The sequence below is a fragment of the Medicago sativa genome, chromosome 4 (assembly GCF_051527215.1).
Source record: "Medicago sativa cultivar Bolivia chromosome 4, Bolivia_mono, whole genome shotgun sequence".
Classification (NCBI taxonomy): Eukaryota; Viridiplantae; Streptophyta; class Magnoliopsida; order Fabales; family Fabaceae; genus Medicago; species Medicago sativa.
Genome location: NC_140752.1, coordinates 38,487,085 through 38,506,323, shown reverse-complemented (window position 1 = coordinate 38,506,323; position 19,239 = coordinate 38,487,085). Strand labels below are relative to the sequence as shown.

Sequence of the window (19,239 nt, the reverse complement as noted above, 5' to 3'; positions counted from 1 at the left end):
TTCAAATCCTTCAACTCATTGGTTCTTACTTCAAAATGTGTAAGGAGTTCTTTAAGTGACTCAACAAGTTCATTTCTGAGAATTTTAGAATATACCTCGTTTTCATCTTCAGAGTCTGATTCTGATCCAGCTTCTGAAGTTTTCGTAGCTACTAACCCAACAGCTATCTTTGCACCTTCAACAGCTTCCTCTTTATCAGATCCAGATTCACTTTCCAAATCATCCCAGGTGGCCATTAAACTCTGCTTAATCTGCTTCTTGAATTTGCTTGGTTTGAAAGATGACTTCTTTGACTTGTCCTTTGACTTTTCCTTCTAAAGATCAGGGCAATCAGCAATGAAATGTCCAGGCTTCTTACAGTTGAAGCAACCCTTCTGATCTTCTCTCTTTGAGCTTCTGGAGTTACCCCTTCTGGTCAGAAACTTTCTATTCTTCTTGGCTAGATACTGAAGTCTGTTGGATAGCATAGCCATCTCAGCAGCATCTTCTTCAGAGTCTGAACCAGATGGTTCTTCTTCTTCAGATTCAACCACTTTGAGAGCTTTTGATGACTTGCCTTTGGATGGAAGAGCTATTAATTTACTCTTCTTATTAGACTCATGTTCATTAAGACTTAACTCATGAACTTTGAGAGAACTAACAAGATCTTCAACACTTAAAGTGTTTAAATCTTTAGCTTCCTCAATGGCAGTCACCTTTGGTCTCCATCTAGCAGGCAAACTTCTGAGTATCTTGCTCACATGATCAGAAGCAACATAACTCTTCTTCGGTATTTGAAGTCCAGAGACCAGAGTTTGAAACCTTGAGTACATCTCCTCAATAGTTTCATCATCTTTCATCTTGAACAACTCATACTGATGTACAAGCATAAGTGCCTTTGCTTCTCTGACTTTCTTGCTGCCTTCATAGTTAGCACAAAGAGAAGCAAACATTGCTTTAGCAGTTGACTTTTCACTCATCTTCATGTACTCTGCTTTAGGAATAGCAGTGACAAGTGCTCCTCTGATGATATGATACTTCTTGTAAATCTTCTTCTGAGCAGGAGTATGTCTCTTTCTATCAACAGCAGCTCCTTCTTCATCAAGAGCCAAGTCATCACCAACACCTTCTTCCACTATGTCCCATAGTTCTTCGTCTAAACTCATGACATAGTTGTAGAAGTTAGTTTTCCACCAATAAAATTCTTCAGGGTCTCCGTTAAATTTTGGAATCTTTCCTACGCTGGATTTCTTGTCACCATAATCATATGGAACATTGTTGTTGTTGTGGCCAGATCCATTACCAGAAACAGATGATTCACTAGACATGTTTTTCTCAGATGTTGGACTGTTACACTGTTAGGTGTTATCAACAGAACCAAGGCTCTAGATACCAATTGAAGGTGAGAAAAACACAAGAAGGGGGGTTGAATTGTGTTTTTAAAAATTCTTCGTTTCTCCTAAACTGAACACACTGATCAGAAGCTAAGTGAGACAGCTTCTGAAGTGATAATCAGAATCTGAATGCAGCGGATAAAAACAGAGAGAGAGAGAGAGAGAGAGAGAGAGAGAAGAAGAAGAAAGACACAAAGCAATTATACAGGTTCCTTTCACAAACCGGAAGTAGTCCTGTCCCCCTTACACTTCCAAGGAGAGTTCACTAAAATGTAATATCTGATTACAATTGCTCAAGCACACAGCAAGAGACTTCCTTTGCTCAAGCACACTTTGCAAGAGTCTTCCTATGCTCAAGAACACAATCAAGAGACTTCTATGCTCAAGCACAACTGCAAGAGACTTCTAAACAAACAAGATTACAAAGAAAAATGTTTGAAGTTGAACACTTGATATACAATCAGAGGTGCTCACAATACAAATCAGATAAGACTCTAAGACTTAAGAATTTCTAGAATAAGACTTTGAGAAACAGAAATTCTAAGTGAATGCAGAACAATTTCAGCAGAGGTTTGGCACTTGTAAAAATGTTGAGAGTCTTTCGTTCAGCATTACCAAATCTCTAAGTCTTCACTCCTTTATATAGAGGTGTGAAAGAGACGTTGTGAAATTGCCAGCACATCAAAAGAGTCGTTGTTGAAGTTTGATTAATCACCAATGATCTTTTGCCTGATTTGGTTGTTATCCTATGAAAAACCAATTTGAAATCCATTCCCATTGTGAAGGAACATCTTTGCAGGCATAGCTGTTATTCTGGAGCTGTTTTCTTGTCTTGTAGCGTGGACACAAAACAGAGTAGTGGAGAAGGTGGTTGTATAGTTCGTAGAAAGTACAACGTCAACGCTCTTTGAAGATAAGCTTCCAATGCCTTCAAATCTTCACCAAAATGACCGTTACAACGTTCCACTAGTATTCTACATTTCTTTCGAATCCAATAGACAGCTTTTGAACTGTTAATTCTTGAATCTTCAGCTTCTGGTGATTATTAGCTTCTGATGAGCTTCAGCTTTTGATGAAGTTGCTTCGGAACTACTTGCTTCTGATGAACTTCAGCTTCTGATGACGTCATCATTCTTCAGGAGCACTTCTCTTCAGATGCTTTAAAGCTTCCTTTCCTTGATTCCTTAGCTCTCATTTGTTCTTCAGAACCTTTAAGTGATGTAAATTTTTAACTATGGTCCTGTACACTTGAACAAATATTAGCTAGTCCAATTGTCAATTTTTAATACCTTGTTATCATCAAAACTCTCAAAGGTTTATTGTTAAACACATTTTGTTCCAACATAAAGAACCTGGCCAAATCCACTTATGAAAAGGAGTTGATGGCAGTAGTGGTGGCAATCCAACATTGGAGACCTTACCTGTTAGGGAGAAAATTTGTAGTATCCACTGATCACAAAAGCCTGAAACAATTGTTGCAGCAGAGAGTGGTGAATGCAGATCAACAGAATTGGGCAGCCAAGCTATTGGGATATGATTTTGAGATTGTGTACAAACTGGGAAGATTAAATAAAGGAGCAGATGTGTTGTCAAGGATGAATGAGGGAGTGGAGTTAAACACAATTAATTCATATCTAAAGTGGACCCAAGAAGAACAAGTGCAGGCAAAAAATAAACAGGATGAGAAGTTACAAAAAATAATGAAAGAGGTGCAGGAAGATCCCATTTCATGGCCTGGTTATGCATACAAGCAAAGGGTACTGTTATATGAAGGCAGATTGGTGATTTCTAGTAAGTTTAAATTAATTCCTACACTGTTGGAGGAATTTCACTCAACTCCTCAGGGTGGATATTCCGATTTTTACAAAACCTATAGGAGGCTGGCTACAAATGTATATTGGGTGGGTATGAAAGGGACAATTCAAGAATTTGTGAGGAATTGTGATGTCTTCCAGAGGCAGAAATATATGGCAACATCTCCTGGAGGACTGCTCCAACCCCTACCAATCCCAGAGCAAATATGGGAGGATATCTCCATTGATTTCATCACAGGCTTGCCTAAATCTAAGGGGTTTGAAGCCATCTTGGTGGTAGTGGACAGGCTTTCCAATGTCCATAGTAAGTGATAGAGACCCTATTTATACCATTAAGACACCCCTATACTGCCAGAAGTATTACTGAGGTATTTTGCAAAGAGATAGTGAGACTGCATGGAATACCAATGTCCATAGTAAGTGATAGAGACCCTATTTTTATGAGTAATTTCTGGAAGGAGTTATTTAAGATGCAGGGAACTAAACTCAAAATGAGCACTGCTTATCATCCAGAAATTGATGGACAAACAGAGGTGGTGAATAGGTGCTTAGAAACTTATCTGAGATGTTTCATAGCTGATCAGCCTAAGACATGGGTAACATGGGTGCATTGGGCTGAATATTGGTTTAATACTACATTCCACACTGCTACTGAGAAGACACCTTTTGAGGTTGTTTATGGGAGACAACCACCAGTCTTGACAAGATGGGTTTTGGGTGAGACTAAGGTGGAAGCTGTGCAGAGGGAGTTGTTGGACAGAGATGAAGCTCTGAGACAGTTGAAGAGTCAGCTGTTAAGAGCACAGGATAGGATGAAGGCCCAAGCTGACAAAAAGAGGGTGGATAGGAGTTTTGTCTGTGGAGAGTGGGTGTTTGTTAAGTTGAGAGCTCATAGGCAACAGTCTGTGGTAACTAGAATTAATGCCAAATTAGCTGCCAGATACTATGGTCCCTACCCTATTGTGGAGAAGATAGGTGTTGTTCCATATAGGTTGAAACTACCAGAAGGATCCAAAGTACACCCTGTGTTTCATGTGTCACTATTGAGGAAAGCTGTGGGGAGATACCAAGAAGAAGAGGAATTACCAGACCTGTTAGGTGAACACAATGACTTATTTGAGCCTGAAACAGTGTTAGCAACCAGGAAGGTGAAACAGCAGGGAGAAGAAGTCAAACAGGTCCTAGTTCACTAGAAGGGTAAGACTGCAGAAGAGGATGGGAAGATGAGATCATGATGAGAAGCCAGTTCCCACAATTTGGCCTTAAGGACAAGACCATTACTGACGTGTCCAGTAATGAGAGAGATTACACTTACTTGAGCCATAATATAAGGAGTCATGAGGGGTGAATGAAGGGCATCCAAGTTTACCGCATATTCTAGAATGTGGAGGAAGCTTTAGCTTCCTTTTAGGAGCTCTGCTCTGTGTCAGATCTAGGGATTGTTTATTCCCCTTTCTGTAATTGACTTCAATTGACCATTATAATAAAATTCTCCATTCCTTTCTTTACTATTTTTGCTGTATTTTACTGTTCTCTTTTCTGGTACGTATCATGTGACCTCAATGCTATGTATCAATTGAACTCGGATTGAGAGAATACAAACCATTTTTACAATATTATGAGTATATGAGTATGAATATAAAAATTTAATTTTCATACCATTAAAAAAAATCAGCATTTTATCAAAAAAAAATAATCAGTATTTAACATATGTTTAATTTAACTAATTTTCCCACTCCTTGGTTATAAATATTTACCTCATTGACAGCTACATTGGTCTAAATAACAGACCCAACAAGGTACATCAATTGCAAAATTTCTTCATTTTTCTTTTTTTTTTTTTTTTTTTTTTTGAGGGTAAATAGCCTATAGCTTTTCATTATTTATCAATGTCAAAATACAAAGAGGTATATCATTAAAGACATGGGGACTAGCTAAGAATAAGGCCTCTCTAGCAAGAGTATGAGCGACCTCGTTCGCTTGTCTCCGACTAAACTCCACCTTAGAGTTTTCAAAATATAAATTGCAACATCTTTTACATTCTTCTAGTATTGCACCAAACTCTGAAACATCGTTGCTGCCCTTATGAAAATAGTCTACAACCTTCTTAGCATCCAGTTCAAAATCCACGTTTGTAAGTTGCAATTCTTGCATCCATTGGATAGCATGAAATAAGCCCAACGCTTCCCCAACCTCCGGTGTACACATAGGCCTAAGCCACAACGTCTTTGCTTTCATGAAATTTCCAGCCGCATCCCTAATGCATAGACCAATACCAACACGGTTTAAAGTTTCCGAGAATGACGCGTCAACATTGCACTTAAGCCTTCCTTGCTGCGGTTTTGTCCACTGCACTTGTACTAGCCCCCTATATCCACTTGCTGTTTGCGCTGCAGCTGCTGTTACCAGCCCCACTGAGCCTCCTGCTACACCACTGATCTGCTTCCTCTCATTTGCTGTCCTCCACTGTTGTAATAGCTGATTAGCACGAATTGTAATGGCCTGGCAAGTCTCAGATACATTCTGCCATATTCTTAAATTACGGCTTTTCCATAAACTCCATAAATTCATAGCAAATTGTTCCGCTTCCTCCTTTGATAACTCATGTAATAGAGCAAAAATGATCTCAGCTGCTGTATTGTTATTACGCATTACCGAGTTCACTTTGTCTATTAAAGAGCAGTTCAGCCATACATTTCTTGCCTTCGGACAGTCAAATAACACATGAGATGCATCCTCATAACTTTCCTCGCACATAGCACACGTAGATGGGCAGTTTACCCCTTTATCTAACAGTCTTGCTCGCGTTGGTAAACACCCCCTACACACTCTCCATAACAAATTTTTAACTTTTGGAGGGACCCTCAACCTCCAAAGACTTGTCCAATTACCAGGACAATGTAGAAAAGAATTATCCGCAATGACTTCCATGCAAAGTCTGTAAGCGCTTCTAACTGAATAATGACCATTCTTCTCCAACCTCCAAATCAATTGATCTCCTGTTACTTGACTGATCAGAGGCGTTCTAAGTATCTCCTGGACCACTGTGTTGTCAAAATAATAATTGATTAACTGATTGTTCCAACAATGATTTCCATGGTCAATGAGAGAATGAATCTTTGACTGCTCAATGACTACATCAGATTGCCCCACCCCTGAGATACTTCCTCCATTATACAACCATGGCGCCTCAAAAATTGGAATATTCATACCATTTCCGATTTTCCATCTTGCTCCATCACGAACAACCCTCTTGACACTAAATATACTTCGCCACACGAAACTTGGGTTATGACCAATTTTTGCACCAAGATAATCAGAGCGAGGGAAGTACCGCGCCTTAAACAACTTTGTTACTAAACTCTCTGTCTGAGTTTGAAACTTCCATCCCTGTTTGCCCAACATTGCCATGTTAAAAGCTGTTAAGTCTTTAAATCCCATCCCTCCATAATTCTTGTGAACACTGAGTTTGTCCCAAGACAGCCATCGAATCCCTCTGGCATTATTTCCTCCATTTCCCCACCAAAACGCATTAATCATTTTCTCAATAGAATCAACTAAAGTAGAGGGCAGCAGGAAAATACTCATAACATATGAAGGTATAGATTGCAGAACAGACTTTATCATTACCTCTCGTCCAGCCTTAGACAAACATTTACTACTCCAAGAATTTATCCTTTGCCAAACTCTGTCTTTGATAAAGTTGAAAGTTGCTTGCTTGTTTCTTCCTACCATAGAAGGTAAGCCAAGATATTTACCTGTTCCTAGTACTGCCTGCACATTCAGAATCGAAGTAATAGTATTTTGTATGTTGACATCCACATTCCTGCTATAATATATCTCTGACTTAGGTAAACTGATGGCCTGGCCCGAGGCAGCCTCGTAAGTTGTCAAAATACTTTTCATTCTATGAGCTTCCTCTTCTGTAGCCCTGAAAAACAAAAAGCAATCATCGGCGAATAACAGATGAGTTATGATAGGCGCATTCCGACATATTTTGACTCCATGCAATTCACCTCGAATTTCAGCTTGCTTGATGAGAGCAGAAAGTCCCTCAGCACATAAAATAAACAAGTACGGGGATAACGGGTCCCCTTGACGGAGACCCCTACCTGGAATTATAGGGCCTACCGACTTCTGATTCACCAACACCGAGTAATCTACAGTTTCTATACACATCATTATCGACTTCACCCATTGCTCGCAAAAACCCAATTTAATCATCACCTCTTTTAAGTACAACCAATCTATTCGGTCATAGGCTTTACTGATATCCAGTTTTAGGGCCACATTTCCTTTCTTACCACCGGTCTTCAGTTTCATAGAATGAACCACCTCTATAGCCACCATCACATTATCCAAGATGGATCTCCCAGGAACAAAAGCGGACTGATTATCTGCGACACATTTATGAAGAATTTTCTTTAATCTATTTGCGAGCACCTTCGATAACACCTTATACAACACATTACAAAGTGCTATAGGCCTCCAATCCTTCATTGTCCGTTGCTCGGATCCTTTTGGAATAAGTGCAATATTAGTAGCATTTAACGATGCCGGCAATTGTCCATTGGCTAGCCAAGAAACACAATCTTTAAAAATATCTGGACTACATATTTTCCAGAAGTGCTGGTAAAAACCTGGATTGAAACCATCCGGCCCTGGACACTTGTCTGATTGCATTGAGAACATCGCTTCCTTGAACTCCTCTATCTGAAAAGGCGCCGTTAGCTTAATATTATCCTCTTCTGTTACCACTTGCCTTAAAGCGTCTATCACCGGTGTTGTCACACTGTCTTTGGCTTGAAATATCTCATGAAAATAATTCTTAGCCACATTTGCCATCTCAACCTCTTCTGTAACTCTCAAACCGTCATCTGTTTCCAGTGAAGAAATTTTGTTCACCTTTTTCCTAGCTGTGGCTGACGAGTGGAAAAACTTTGTATTAAGGTCCCCGTCCTTGTACCAATGAACCTTCGCTCGCTGCCTCCAATATAAATCTTCTTGCACCAACAGATGTGTCATTCGACGTTGCAAACCTTCATAAAAAACCATATCACTTGACCCACGAAATCTGGTAAGATCTCTTTTACACTCTTCTATGTCAATCTTCAATTTATTGCAGTGAGTCTTGCTCCAATGTTTTAAATCTTCAGCACATCCTTCCAATTTTGAGACTATGTCACCCTCATTATACTGCTGCCAACAAGAATGAACTACATCTTCTAGGCTTGGTTCAATCCTCCATGCATTCTCAAAACGAAATTTTTTTGGACCTCTTGTAGGCCGAACAACGGGGACACGGTTCAGTAAGATAGGATAATGATCCGACACCGGAGCTACCAAATTATCCAGCGTGGCATTTGGAAATATCTGATACCAGGCTTCGTTTGCTAAAGCTCGATCAAGTCTTTCTTCAACCGCTCTGTCACTTCCCAAACTCTTGAACCAGGTGAACGGGTAGCCATCAAGATTGATATCAATTAAACCTGCATCCTGAATAGCTTTCCTAAAACCATTGATTAACCAAACTGGCCGATCAGTTCTTCCTCTCTTTTCATTGGCATATAAAATATCATTGAAATCACCGATGATACACCACGGAAGAGTACATCTATTTGACAGTTGCCGCAAAAAATTCCACGAATCTCTTCTTCGTCTACCCTCTGGAAAGCCATAATACCCTGTTAGTTGCCACCTGCCCTGAACATCTTCAACAACCTCAACATTTATATGATTTTGAGAGTAATTAGTAATACTGCAATTAAATGAATTACGCCAAAAGAAAGCTAAGCCACCACTTCGACCTTGCCTATCAACAGCAAAACAATTATCAAAGCCAAGAATGTAACGGAACTCTTCGATTTTATTTTTGAAGACTAGTGTCTCACATAAGAAGAGGGCATCCGGTTTATAATACCGAACTAGGAATTTTAAATTAGGAATTGCGCTCAGGCTCCCTAGACCTCGGCAATTCCAACTGATTATACTCATTTGCGTTTTTTTGGTGTTATGTGGAATTCCAAAAAGAATAAAGCAGCAACATGTACCTTTATCTTCATGACTACCTTTACTTCTAATAACAAGTGCAATTAAAGAAATGTCACCTTGAAATTTGCGATCAAGCACATAACGGCAAATGGAATCAACCACGATGGAATCAACAATAAGATGATGGAAAATTATGGTAGGAAATAGCACAAGGCAAATCAAAACGTTCAGGAGAGAAGATTTCTCAGCGAACGACAGCAAAATCCCTCACAAGGGTAGCGGCGGCAAGAACCCTAGGAGCGGCAGTTTTCTATTAATGTTTAATTCTTTGATCAGTGTTTTATATATAAAGAACATGATTTTTCATGCATTAAATAATTAAATAATTTGAAATGAATTAATGGATAGATTTTGAATGAAGAAAAATAGGAGTAACTGAAATAGAAATCTGAATCCGTGCTTTGTTCCTAATTTTAATTTATAGTGTAGTGTGAGCTTTAAAAAGGAGTTCCCAAACAATAAACCACATGCAGATTTTGTGACTCAAAAATCGGAGTTTTCTTATACTACGAATGAATCGATTCAATGAATTTAGATTTCCAAGTGCATGATCTGTATGTGACTCATATACATATATATATATATATATTCCTTCTTCTTCTTCATTTTTCTTGGCAAGAGGAACTAATGCATTTCATTAAAAATCAAAGAGACGATGGGGTATGTCAACATAAGGCTGAGAATTGGCGTTATATATTCTTATTTTTGCCAGATTGTGAAAAACAATATTAGTCACTGTCTTTGAAAACTCGATATAAGAGTTTAATAAAAAAAAACTACTAGGCTTAGTTGAAAGGTTCTAATACGTTAAGAGTGTAATATGATTTGTTTAAACCCAGGCTCTCATCCATTTGACCAAAGCTAAGAATCCCACAGCCTCACTCACAACAATCCCACGGTAAATATAATTGTAAATGATGAGCCCATACATTTTTTTTTTCCACCAAGAAAATTGTGCAGCATCGCCATTAAAGGATGAAGCTGTGGCCGAGTGAGAATTTTTATCATAGGTGGAGACATTGTAATCATGACCTATAGCACGATTAGTTGGGTTGACATTTTAAGTACCAGTATCAGAAGACATGTTTTTCTCATGATCTTTTAATGGTTACATGGTTAAGTGTTCAAGCAATATACCATGCGCTCCGATGCCAATTGAATGTGAGAAAAATACAAGAAGGAGGTTGAATTGTGTTGGTTTTTTCAAAATCTTTTCTAAGTGTTTATCAAAACAGTTCAGAGTCTGATCAGAAGCAGAGTTCTTATCAGAGTCTGAAACAAAGTTATACAGCGAAAAATTAACCGAGAGTAGTCCAGTCCTCTTGCACTTCCAAGAGATTTTCACTATAATCACACAAGATTACAATTTGCTCAAACACACAAGTAAGAGGCTTCGTTTGCTCAATCATACAGGAACAAAACTTCTACAATCCAAGTTTAATCAAATAAAAAGATATTGTTGTTTACACTTGATATACAATCAGAGACATAAGAAGTTTAAGTTCAGATGACTTCTGATACTTAAGAAATTCTAAGATATAAAAGTTTGTAAGAATTTCTCTAAGTGTTTTTACGCTATATAATTTGACAAAGTAAGAGCACTTGTAAAATGACAGAAGACTTGTTTTATTTCTTCAACTACTCAAGTACTTGTATAGGAGAAAATCTGAGAGTCGTTGTTGAAGAAGTGTCAGTGCATCAATTTAGTCCTTGAGAAGCTTGATCAGAGTCGTTGAATCTTTTCCTCAGATGACCAATGTTGTTGGGTAGTCATTCGAAATTCATTTGCTTTCTAATAGAATGATATGTTACATTCTCTTTTTTCCTTTAATTTCTTTGTTTGTTTCTACATGTGGTCAGAAGAATACAAATTGTACTACTTTGAGTCAGATAGTGACATTCCTTCAGAAGACGACAAATTAGTTCAGAGTCTTCAGCTTCTGACGTCACCTTCAGATGCTTCATCCTTCATAGTCTTCAATGTTTTAGATGCTTCATTCCTTCAGAATCTTATGGAATTTATCTTATGGTCATGATGTTGATTTTCTAGTTGACCTTTCTTCAGATCTTGTTTCAAGTCTCATAAGCTTCTCTTTTGCTTCAGATGCACTCTTATGTGTTCAGAGTCTTCATATTTCAAAACCAAAACGTGATTTGAGAATTATAATTTAATTCTATGGCCTTGCACACATAAACACACATTAGCATATTCAATTGTCTTTTCATACTTTGTTATCATCAAAACTTCATAGGCTTGTACAAAACCAATTTTGGTTCAACATAACTGCCTAAGTAGTCGCAATTTGTGGAGTATGTGTATGGCTTACAATTCGATCAACACGGTTATCAATCCGGGTCGAGATGCTTGGCTTTAAATTTTAAGCTCTTGCAGTTTTTATCTCGAGAAGATACAGCTCTTGCATGTGGCGTTATGTGGGCCAAATCTTTACTTTTTGATTGGAAAGCAGCGCGAAAGGTAAGTCAAGCTACAAACACTCTTTCATCTGATATAAGAAATGTGAAATGGACAAAGCCTCTTGCAGGAAGGTTCAAATGCAATATCGATGTGTCTTTCTCTAATCATAACAATAGAATTGGTTTAGGAATGTTTATAAAAAAAACATGACAGACACATCAAACTTATTAGTTTATTAAATAATAGACAACACGAGTGCTTTTGTGCTGAAAAGAAAACTGAATGGATTAATCCCATATGTGACGTTCTTAATGGAGAAGCATTGGGTCTCTTATCGGCTTTAAAGTGGGTGCATGAACTCAATTTAGTACGTGTTGATTTCGAGCTCGATTCTACAAAAGTGGTAGATAGTAACCAAACAAACTTCATTTAAAATATCATCTCCCCTTCAAAAATCTCCAATCAAACATATACGAGTACAGTTTTTTTATCAGTTTTACTTACCATCATAATTGAACAATTGCGTAAAATCATGATTGAACAGAATTCAATATTACAAATATAATTTAAATCATTGCATATTTATCGGTTATTTCAACAATTACTTTTATCAAACATTACAAATTCAATCTATGAGTTTATTTCCTAACAACTAAAGTTGATCTGCTATCAGTTTATTTCCTAAACAAAGACTGCAACAATAAGTACAAAATCAATAATCAACAATCAACACATCAAAGGTGAAGCTTTATAATCATAATTTAAATCCCAATTTCTTTCGAGCTAGTGAAACTTTACAATAAGCTGCATTTCTCACATGCTTTTAACTGTAACATGATCACATGTTCACGTCCTAAACTAGGACTGCAAAACTTTCATGGTCTAGATAACAAGGAGGAAAAGAATGTTACAACAATTACTCTTATCACACACTCTAGATTGGAACAAACATATATGATATCACCTTGATGAATAATCACTCGCATCTTCTCCAGGCAAAACATTAATCAATTGTCAACCCTATCTTACAAGATAGTTTTTCTCCAAGTGCAAAAGGGAGTAGATATCAACAGGGTAATATGTATATGCTTATATCTGTTTGTAGAAAAGAACATAGGCCTGATCATGCAGCACCTTATTTGTTGCAATAGCAAAGACAGATGCGTCGTCAAATCGCAGCCACCGACCATTAGGGTACTGGGCATCAGCTGTGTAATGCCCTTTTGAAGGCTCCCTTCCATGATGAGTAATTGTAGCAACAAGTTCATATTTTCGACCCTGCAGAAGAATAAAAATCAGTCGACCATTATGTCTTCCAATGATTACCATCAAGACTCCAAACTCTGTTAAAAATTTAAAATTACTATTCTGTAAACAAAACAATATCGTATTTGTTTTGCAAACATTTCTTCATATTCTTCACAAAAGTTTGTAAGGAAAAAACTAACTGGTCATTATTTGTCATATAGATTCCTCGGTATATGAAAGCTGCATTGGGTTTTGACCAACTTGAGTCTTGAGTCACCCATTTGCGAGGTAATACCCTCCCAGCAGTTTATCTTTTGGTTAGGCAAATATCAGTATATTAGTTGTTAAGTTGGTAATTTCTCCTTCACTGAGGTTTGAACCCCCCGTCCTTTAACTCCTACAACCCTTGGCTCAAACCAGTTAAGCTACCCAACCCCCCTCTCGCAGCAGAGTTTTTTATTTTTCATTCAAAAGACTCAGATGATTGCTTAACTAATGCCAAGTAACTTATCAATTGAGCCAATAAATGTAATTTAACAGGTCAACAGTCCAAGGAAGCATTCAAAAAGTAAATAAATACTCTATTTGGTGAAAAAACTTGTGGTCTGAAGTCATTGAAACACTTGCGTAAGAACAGCAGTAAATAAGACGTAATTGTGACAACTGCTCTACCCTTGGCCAATATAGTTTCAATCAATGCACTAAAAAGTTTTTTTCATCTTAAGAAAAAGAGAAATGCACTAGAAAATAGTAATCCATCCATTCTGTATTTTTAATTAGATTTTCCAGAGTGATAGGGGGAGTACTAACAAGAAGTCTAGCATAAGCAATGATCAGAGTAATGCGTCACATAATTTAAACGAAAGGATATCCTAATTATTTTGTGAAGCCTTAAAAGCAATTTGATTAGAGTAAATCTTAAATGTATGTAAAGGAAATTTACAACAAAAATCTTGACAAATCTTCCTGTGAAGTTAATTCCCACGAAAAAAATTAGGAGTGTACCATTGAGAATAAAGCAGGTTGCGTACTAGCAACCACCAGAAAGGGAAGCCAGCATTTATCATCACAATCCAAGAGAAAGTTATTTGATTGAATTTCAAAATGCAGTAACTGGAATACTGAGATATGTTTACCTCAGTATATGGTGAAACAAGCAGGTCACGACCCAATACCAATTCAAGAGGAAAGTGCACGGGCTTAAGCAACTTGGTGCTTCCCTGGCTTCCATAACCAAAACGCATTAGGTGCAATATCATTACTTTAGGAAGTGTCTGTATCTTAATAGATTTTTTTGCAGTCCCCGCCTGAAAAAATATATCAATTTTTATTAGCAGTAATAGATATAATATTTCCCAGCACAACCAAAGTACATTGCTGTCTAGTACAAAGCAGTTATATGATATCAACTACTAAGATGTGGACTTCCAGTGACTTCAGACCACATCTTAGTAATAGATATGATATCAACTTTGGTCTAACAATAACATAAAGGACCAAAAATATAATTTAACCTATATTAAATTATTTAACTTTAAAAAAAAAAAAAAGAAACAGTTTATTTGAAAAGAAAAAAAAGGTATATAAAGCAGGTCTTCTTTGAGTATTATTTCTAGCTCCGCCACTGTATCATGCAGATAAAGGTATGAACTGGGTTCTAGGGCAAAGCTAATACTTAAATTGAGGTAGGTGGCCATGCGTGCCACCTACCAAATATGACCCTAACAACCCAGTGTAAGAAGAGAAAGTCTTGGTCGGGCACATACCCAACACTTCAATTTTGGGCACATACTCACATAAAACTAACAAAATTAAATAAAAAGTATTTAGTCATATCAATTGATATATTACAATTATATTTTTCTTTAATTTTTTCTTGGTTTTGTGGGTGTGCCTAAAATTGAAGTGTTGGGTATGAGCCCAACCAAGACTTTTTCGAGTAAGAGATGCCAACTATTTAGGATAGCCCATGCATGCATCACATTGCACTCATCAAAACCATTGTCCTTATTCCTTTTGAAAATTGTAAGTGCTAGCTTTAATAGTCATGTATTTAAAATGTATTCAAAATTAAATTAAAGGGTAAATACCTTTCCAGAGACCGATGCTCGGTAACCTTCAAGAGTTTCTGGAGCAGAAAACAGGTGCAGGGCATCCTCAATGGTGTGAACAGCATCAGGGTGAATGTCGAGATGGATCAAGCGATATGGTTGATTAGTGGCAGATCTATTTCCTGAAAAGGAAAAAAATAAATAATGATATGGCTATGCTTGTTTTCATTTAGTTTATTTAGTTTATTTTCCCTTTTTATCCCAAAGCTCCGATAAAAAATGGCAATGAAGGGGGTGAATTACAGCAAGGGAAAAAATGTGGAACTTCAAAATCACAAGTCAAAACTAGAAAACACAATGCCACAGAAGTGACAGATAGACAGACCAGATGAAAATTTTACAACATCTTGGTGGGTATATGACAAGGAAAGACAAAAAATGAATTCTTTCACTAAATTTAAAAACTATATCCTGTACCTTTAGTTATCACCAAACTTTGGAGTTGTCCTCCGAAAATACCGTTTAATTCTGAGGGAATAAAGCTTTGAGTCCTTGTAACAGCAGATTTATTCTTTGGCCCTACTGTTTCCCATTCATCATCTTCCACAGAAGAAACTAGAAAAGATTTGCTACCATTAAGACTTGAAGACTGTCCTTCAAGCTTCAGTAATTCGTCATGCATTTGATCCATTACAAAGCTCAGAAATTCCTGGGCATCTTCTTGCCTGAGAGTGGCACGTTGGTACCATGAGTATCATAAAAATTACAAGCCAATATCACAACCAATCACATCATACCTAAGAAAATGAGTGCATTGCACACTCGCAAATGACTGAATAACTTCCTGAATATTGTGTATAAATTTCGAGACATGATGGTTCATTAAATAATTGTAGACTTGTATAAATAACAAGAACATATAAGAGAAAGGCAAAAATGATTGAGTAGAAAAGCTATTAAAGGTTGTATCTATGAATGCAAACTCCTAAAAAAAAGTGGGCTTCTAAAATTGTAACTCTCAGTGTATTGCAAACTACAATCAAGTATATACGGGATTTGCTAGAACACACCCACTAGTTTTTATGTGGGAGTGTTTTAGCAAGTTATAACTAAAAAGTTGATAAATACACCTTGATGTGTGTGTTGCTATAACACACCTTTAAAAAATAAGTGGGTGTATGTTAGCAACTCCTATAAACATAACCATTTCTCAATTATTTTCATGAAGAAAAACCATTACAGTTTAAAATGGCCACATATATGTCCATAGAAAATTGGGCAATTAGGATGCATATAGGTTTTCATGACATGACCAGAAACATACTGATTGTGATTGTGATCTAGAGGATTCAACGATTCGACTAAAAAAGTGGTTATGGAATGAACATATCTGAAAAGTCTTGTCCTGGGCAGGGAAGAGTAGCATAAACAACAAACAACCAAGTCTTATCCCACTTAGGGGGAGTAGCATAAAAATAACATTAAATTAAAAATTAAATTGTCACCAACCTTGGTCTTCCTGAAATGCTATTTGGCACATCCGGAGTAAAATTTTTCAGGACATCTTCAAACATAACAGGGCAAAATGCCCGTCCAAACTCAAAAGAATCTGTATCTTTCTTCTTTAAGTTTACACCGCTTGGCATGTCAAATTGAGTTACGAACTCAGCAAATGCTTTTAGTGTGGGATAGCCAACCTAAAAAATTACACAATAATAAGCATGCAATATCAGTTTTTGATCTTTTCTGATTACAAGGGAAGTATAAATACAAACAAATCGTTCTATGATACAACAATTTACTATCTGTAAGAAAACTTTTATGCTATACACAACTTTTGAATTCAGCTTTTATGTGTTCATTGATTGTCATGCAGCTCATGAGTTAAGTGAAAATTATCAAACAGCAGTATTAGTTGTTGATATATGCAGCAGAGGACAGACTACCTTAGGAATGGTACGAGTTCTTAATTCCTGCAAAAGCTGAACAAAAGGAGAACAAGCCAAGAGAGCCTGCACGGTTGCACTAAGGAAGCATAAATTCCCAGAGTTAATAAGGCCTCGAGGCTGAAGATCCTTAACATGCATAACAGCATGCCCATTAGGTGCCTTTTTCAAGTCTTGGTTAAATAACTTTGATGAAGAATCGCCACCACTACCATTTTTGAACACATTCTTCAAACTTTCAGCCTCAGAAGCATCCAAACTCAAATTCGTAAACTGGTTTGCAGTACCATTTTCATCAATTGGTGTAACAGAACAAACACTGTGTTCTTTAACTTTGTTTGCACTAGTGATACTTGAGGGACCGATGGAGAAATTAGTAGTGCTGCCATTCTCTTTTATAGTTTCTGTTACTTGAGGTAAATTCACACTGACGCCGTTCACTCCTTTAAATTTCTGAGAATCACGGAGAGGAGCACTATTTGGTGCTTTCGGTGAATTTGGCAGGTTGCTTGATTCAACAGTAACAGAATTCAGAGAACCAAATTGCAGCTGATTCTTCTCCACAGGCTTTTCATTTCTCGCAGAAGACTTTTTTACCCACAATGATCTGGTTTCATCTTCAGTAAATGAGCCAAATAGTAACACCTGCTCCCAAACCCAAAAACAAAATCAGCATTTTCTACAATATGAATTTTAAAAAAATGTTGTCAATTGCGGGATTGCAGAAAATGTGCATATTCCGCTATGCTACAGCTATAGCACCACTTTGTACAAAATAGCATTTCGCAGAACAATAGTGGTTTGTTCAAATTCCGCTACGCTAGAACCGTTATTTGACAACACCGGACTTACATATGAGAATATAAAACAATTAAACAACCATTTCAAACAAAATAAAACAAACACCCAACAAAACATTGAAAGGGAAAAAGAAATAGTTAGTTTGTTAGATTAACATTTTCTCCTTAGGCCGGGTTTGAACTCACGACCTCGGACCTTCAACTTAAAACCAGTTGAGCTACCCAACCCCCGATTACATTCAAATTGATTAACAATAACAAAACCCTAATTAAGTATTCCTAATTCATGATTCATCACAACTCAAAACTATTACAAACATCAATTCAAACAACAACTAAAAAATCAGATCCAAAAATAACAAGCTCAAACCAAAGGAACATTAAACTAAAAAACAACCTTTGACCAATTGTTTTCAACTAAAAACAAAAAGAAAAACATTACAGAAAACATGAAAATAAGCGAAAAATGGAACCTTAGGATTGCTCATATTGCTGAAGAGATGGAAGAGGAAGATGCAACAAGGTGAATTGAAGAGAATGAAAAAGAGGACAAGGTTTGTGTATAGAGAAAGGAGGAAAATCAAAAGGTAGGGTTTTTGGAGACCCTGAAAGAGGAGACGCTGTAATTGAAGACATGAAGAGGGAGAAGAGAGAGAGAAGTTAACAAAGGAACCCTCCCCGTTTGAGCTTTTGAATTACCAAGAAGAAGCATCGACGAAGAACAAGAAGATGAAGAAAGGGTTATGTGTTTGTATATTGAACGATGAGACAATTTTGTTTTCGTTTTGGTTTTTGAGGGGTTAGGGTTACGAAAAGACGAAAGGTGGTGTTTTTGTTCAGCGTTAAGGTGGTGGTGTACTATGATGTACACCTGTTTTATGGTGGCATTTAACATGCACACTGCACAAATTTGTGCAACATACACAAGTTAAAGAAAGTGTTTTTTTAACCATTAGATTAAAAGGAACATTGATCCTTAATATAGTCTCTCCACACTATATCATTTTCACTTGTTCTTCAACCTTTATATTATCTCCCTCTTTTCACCACCACACGTCCACCACCACCAAGATTCCATTTAATCAAAGCAACCATTTTTTCTTACAAAATAGCACTTCCTTGTTACTTTAACTTTCAAACCCATCACTGTTTCTCAGTAAAGAAGATTCATTCGACCTTTTTGAAGAACCCACGATGAAGATGAATGAACTACTCTCAAAACAGCCCATTTTTTAAAACCCATTTAAAATTCCATTCATGAATCACCTTTTGGTTTTAACCCATCATCAATGTCTTACATATTTCACTGGGTGGCGCTGCCCACAGGAGAAATGGGTTTGTTGGGTTCATGAACTTAAACCCAAGTATGAATTGGTGTGGAAGAAAGCTGGAATCTTTGATGCTATTATGAGTACCAAGTGGCACGTACTGAGAAATCAGAACTTGTTTCTGTTTTGAAGAATTATGATTAAGTTTTCATTTTTTTCTGTTCTGAAGAAGCAAAAAATGTTTTTTTTTTTTACAACTAAAAAAATAGTTT

At 37.0% G+C, this 19,239-nt stretch overlaps 1 protein-coding gene across 1 annotated transcript; it reads right to left on the bottom strand.

Annotated features, from left to right (window-relative positions):
• Positions 1-12,370: 12,370 nt before the first annotated feature.
• UBP24 (ubiquitin-specific protease 24) lies at positions 12,371-18,543 on the bottom strand. The gene is made up of 7 exons (XM_085701248.1): positions 18,173-18,543; positions 16,900-17,544; positions 16,463-16,650; positions 15,431-15,678; positions 14,993-15,135; positions 14,039-14,209; positions 12,371-12,932 (listed from the first exon to the last, which is right to left on the bottom strand). Exons 1-7 carry the CDS (start codon positions 18,185-18,187, stop codon positions 12,744-12,746), a joined length of 1,599 nt encoding a protein of 532 aa, XP_085557374.1. The 5' UTR covers positions 18,188-18,543; the 3' UTR covers positions 12,371-12,743.
• Positions 18,544-19,239: the final 696 nt, after the last annotated feature.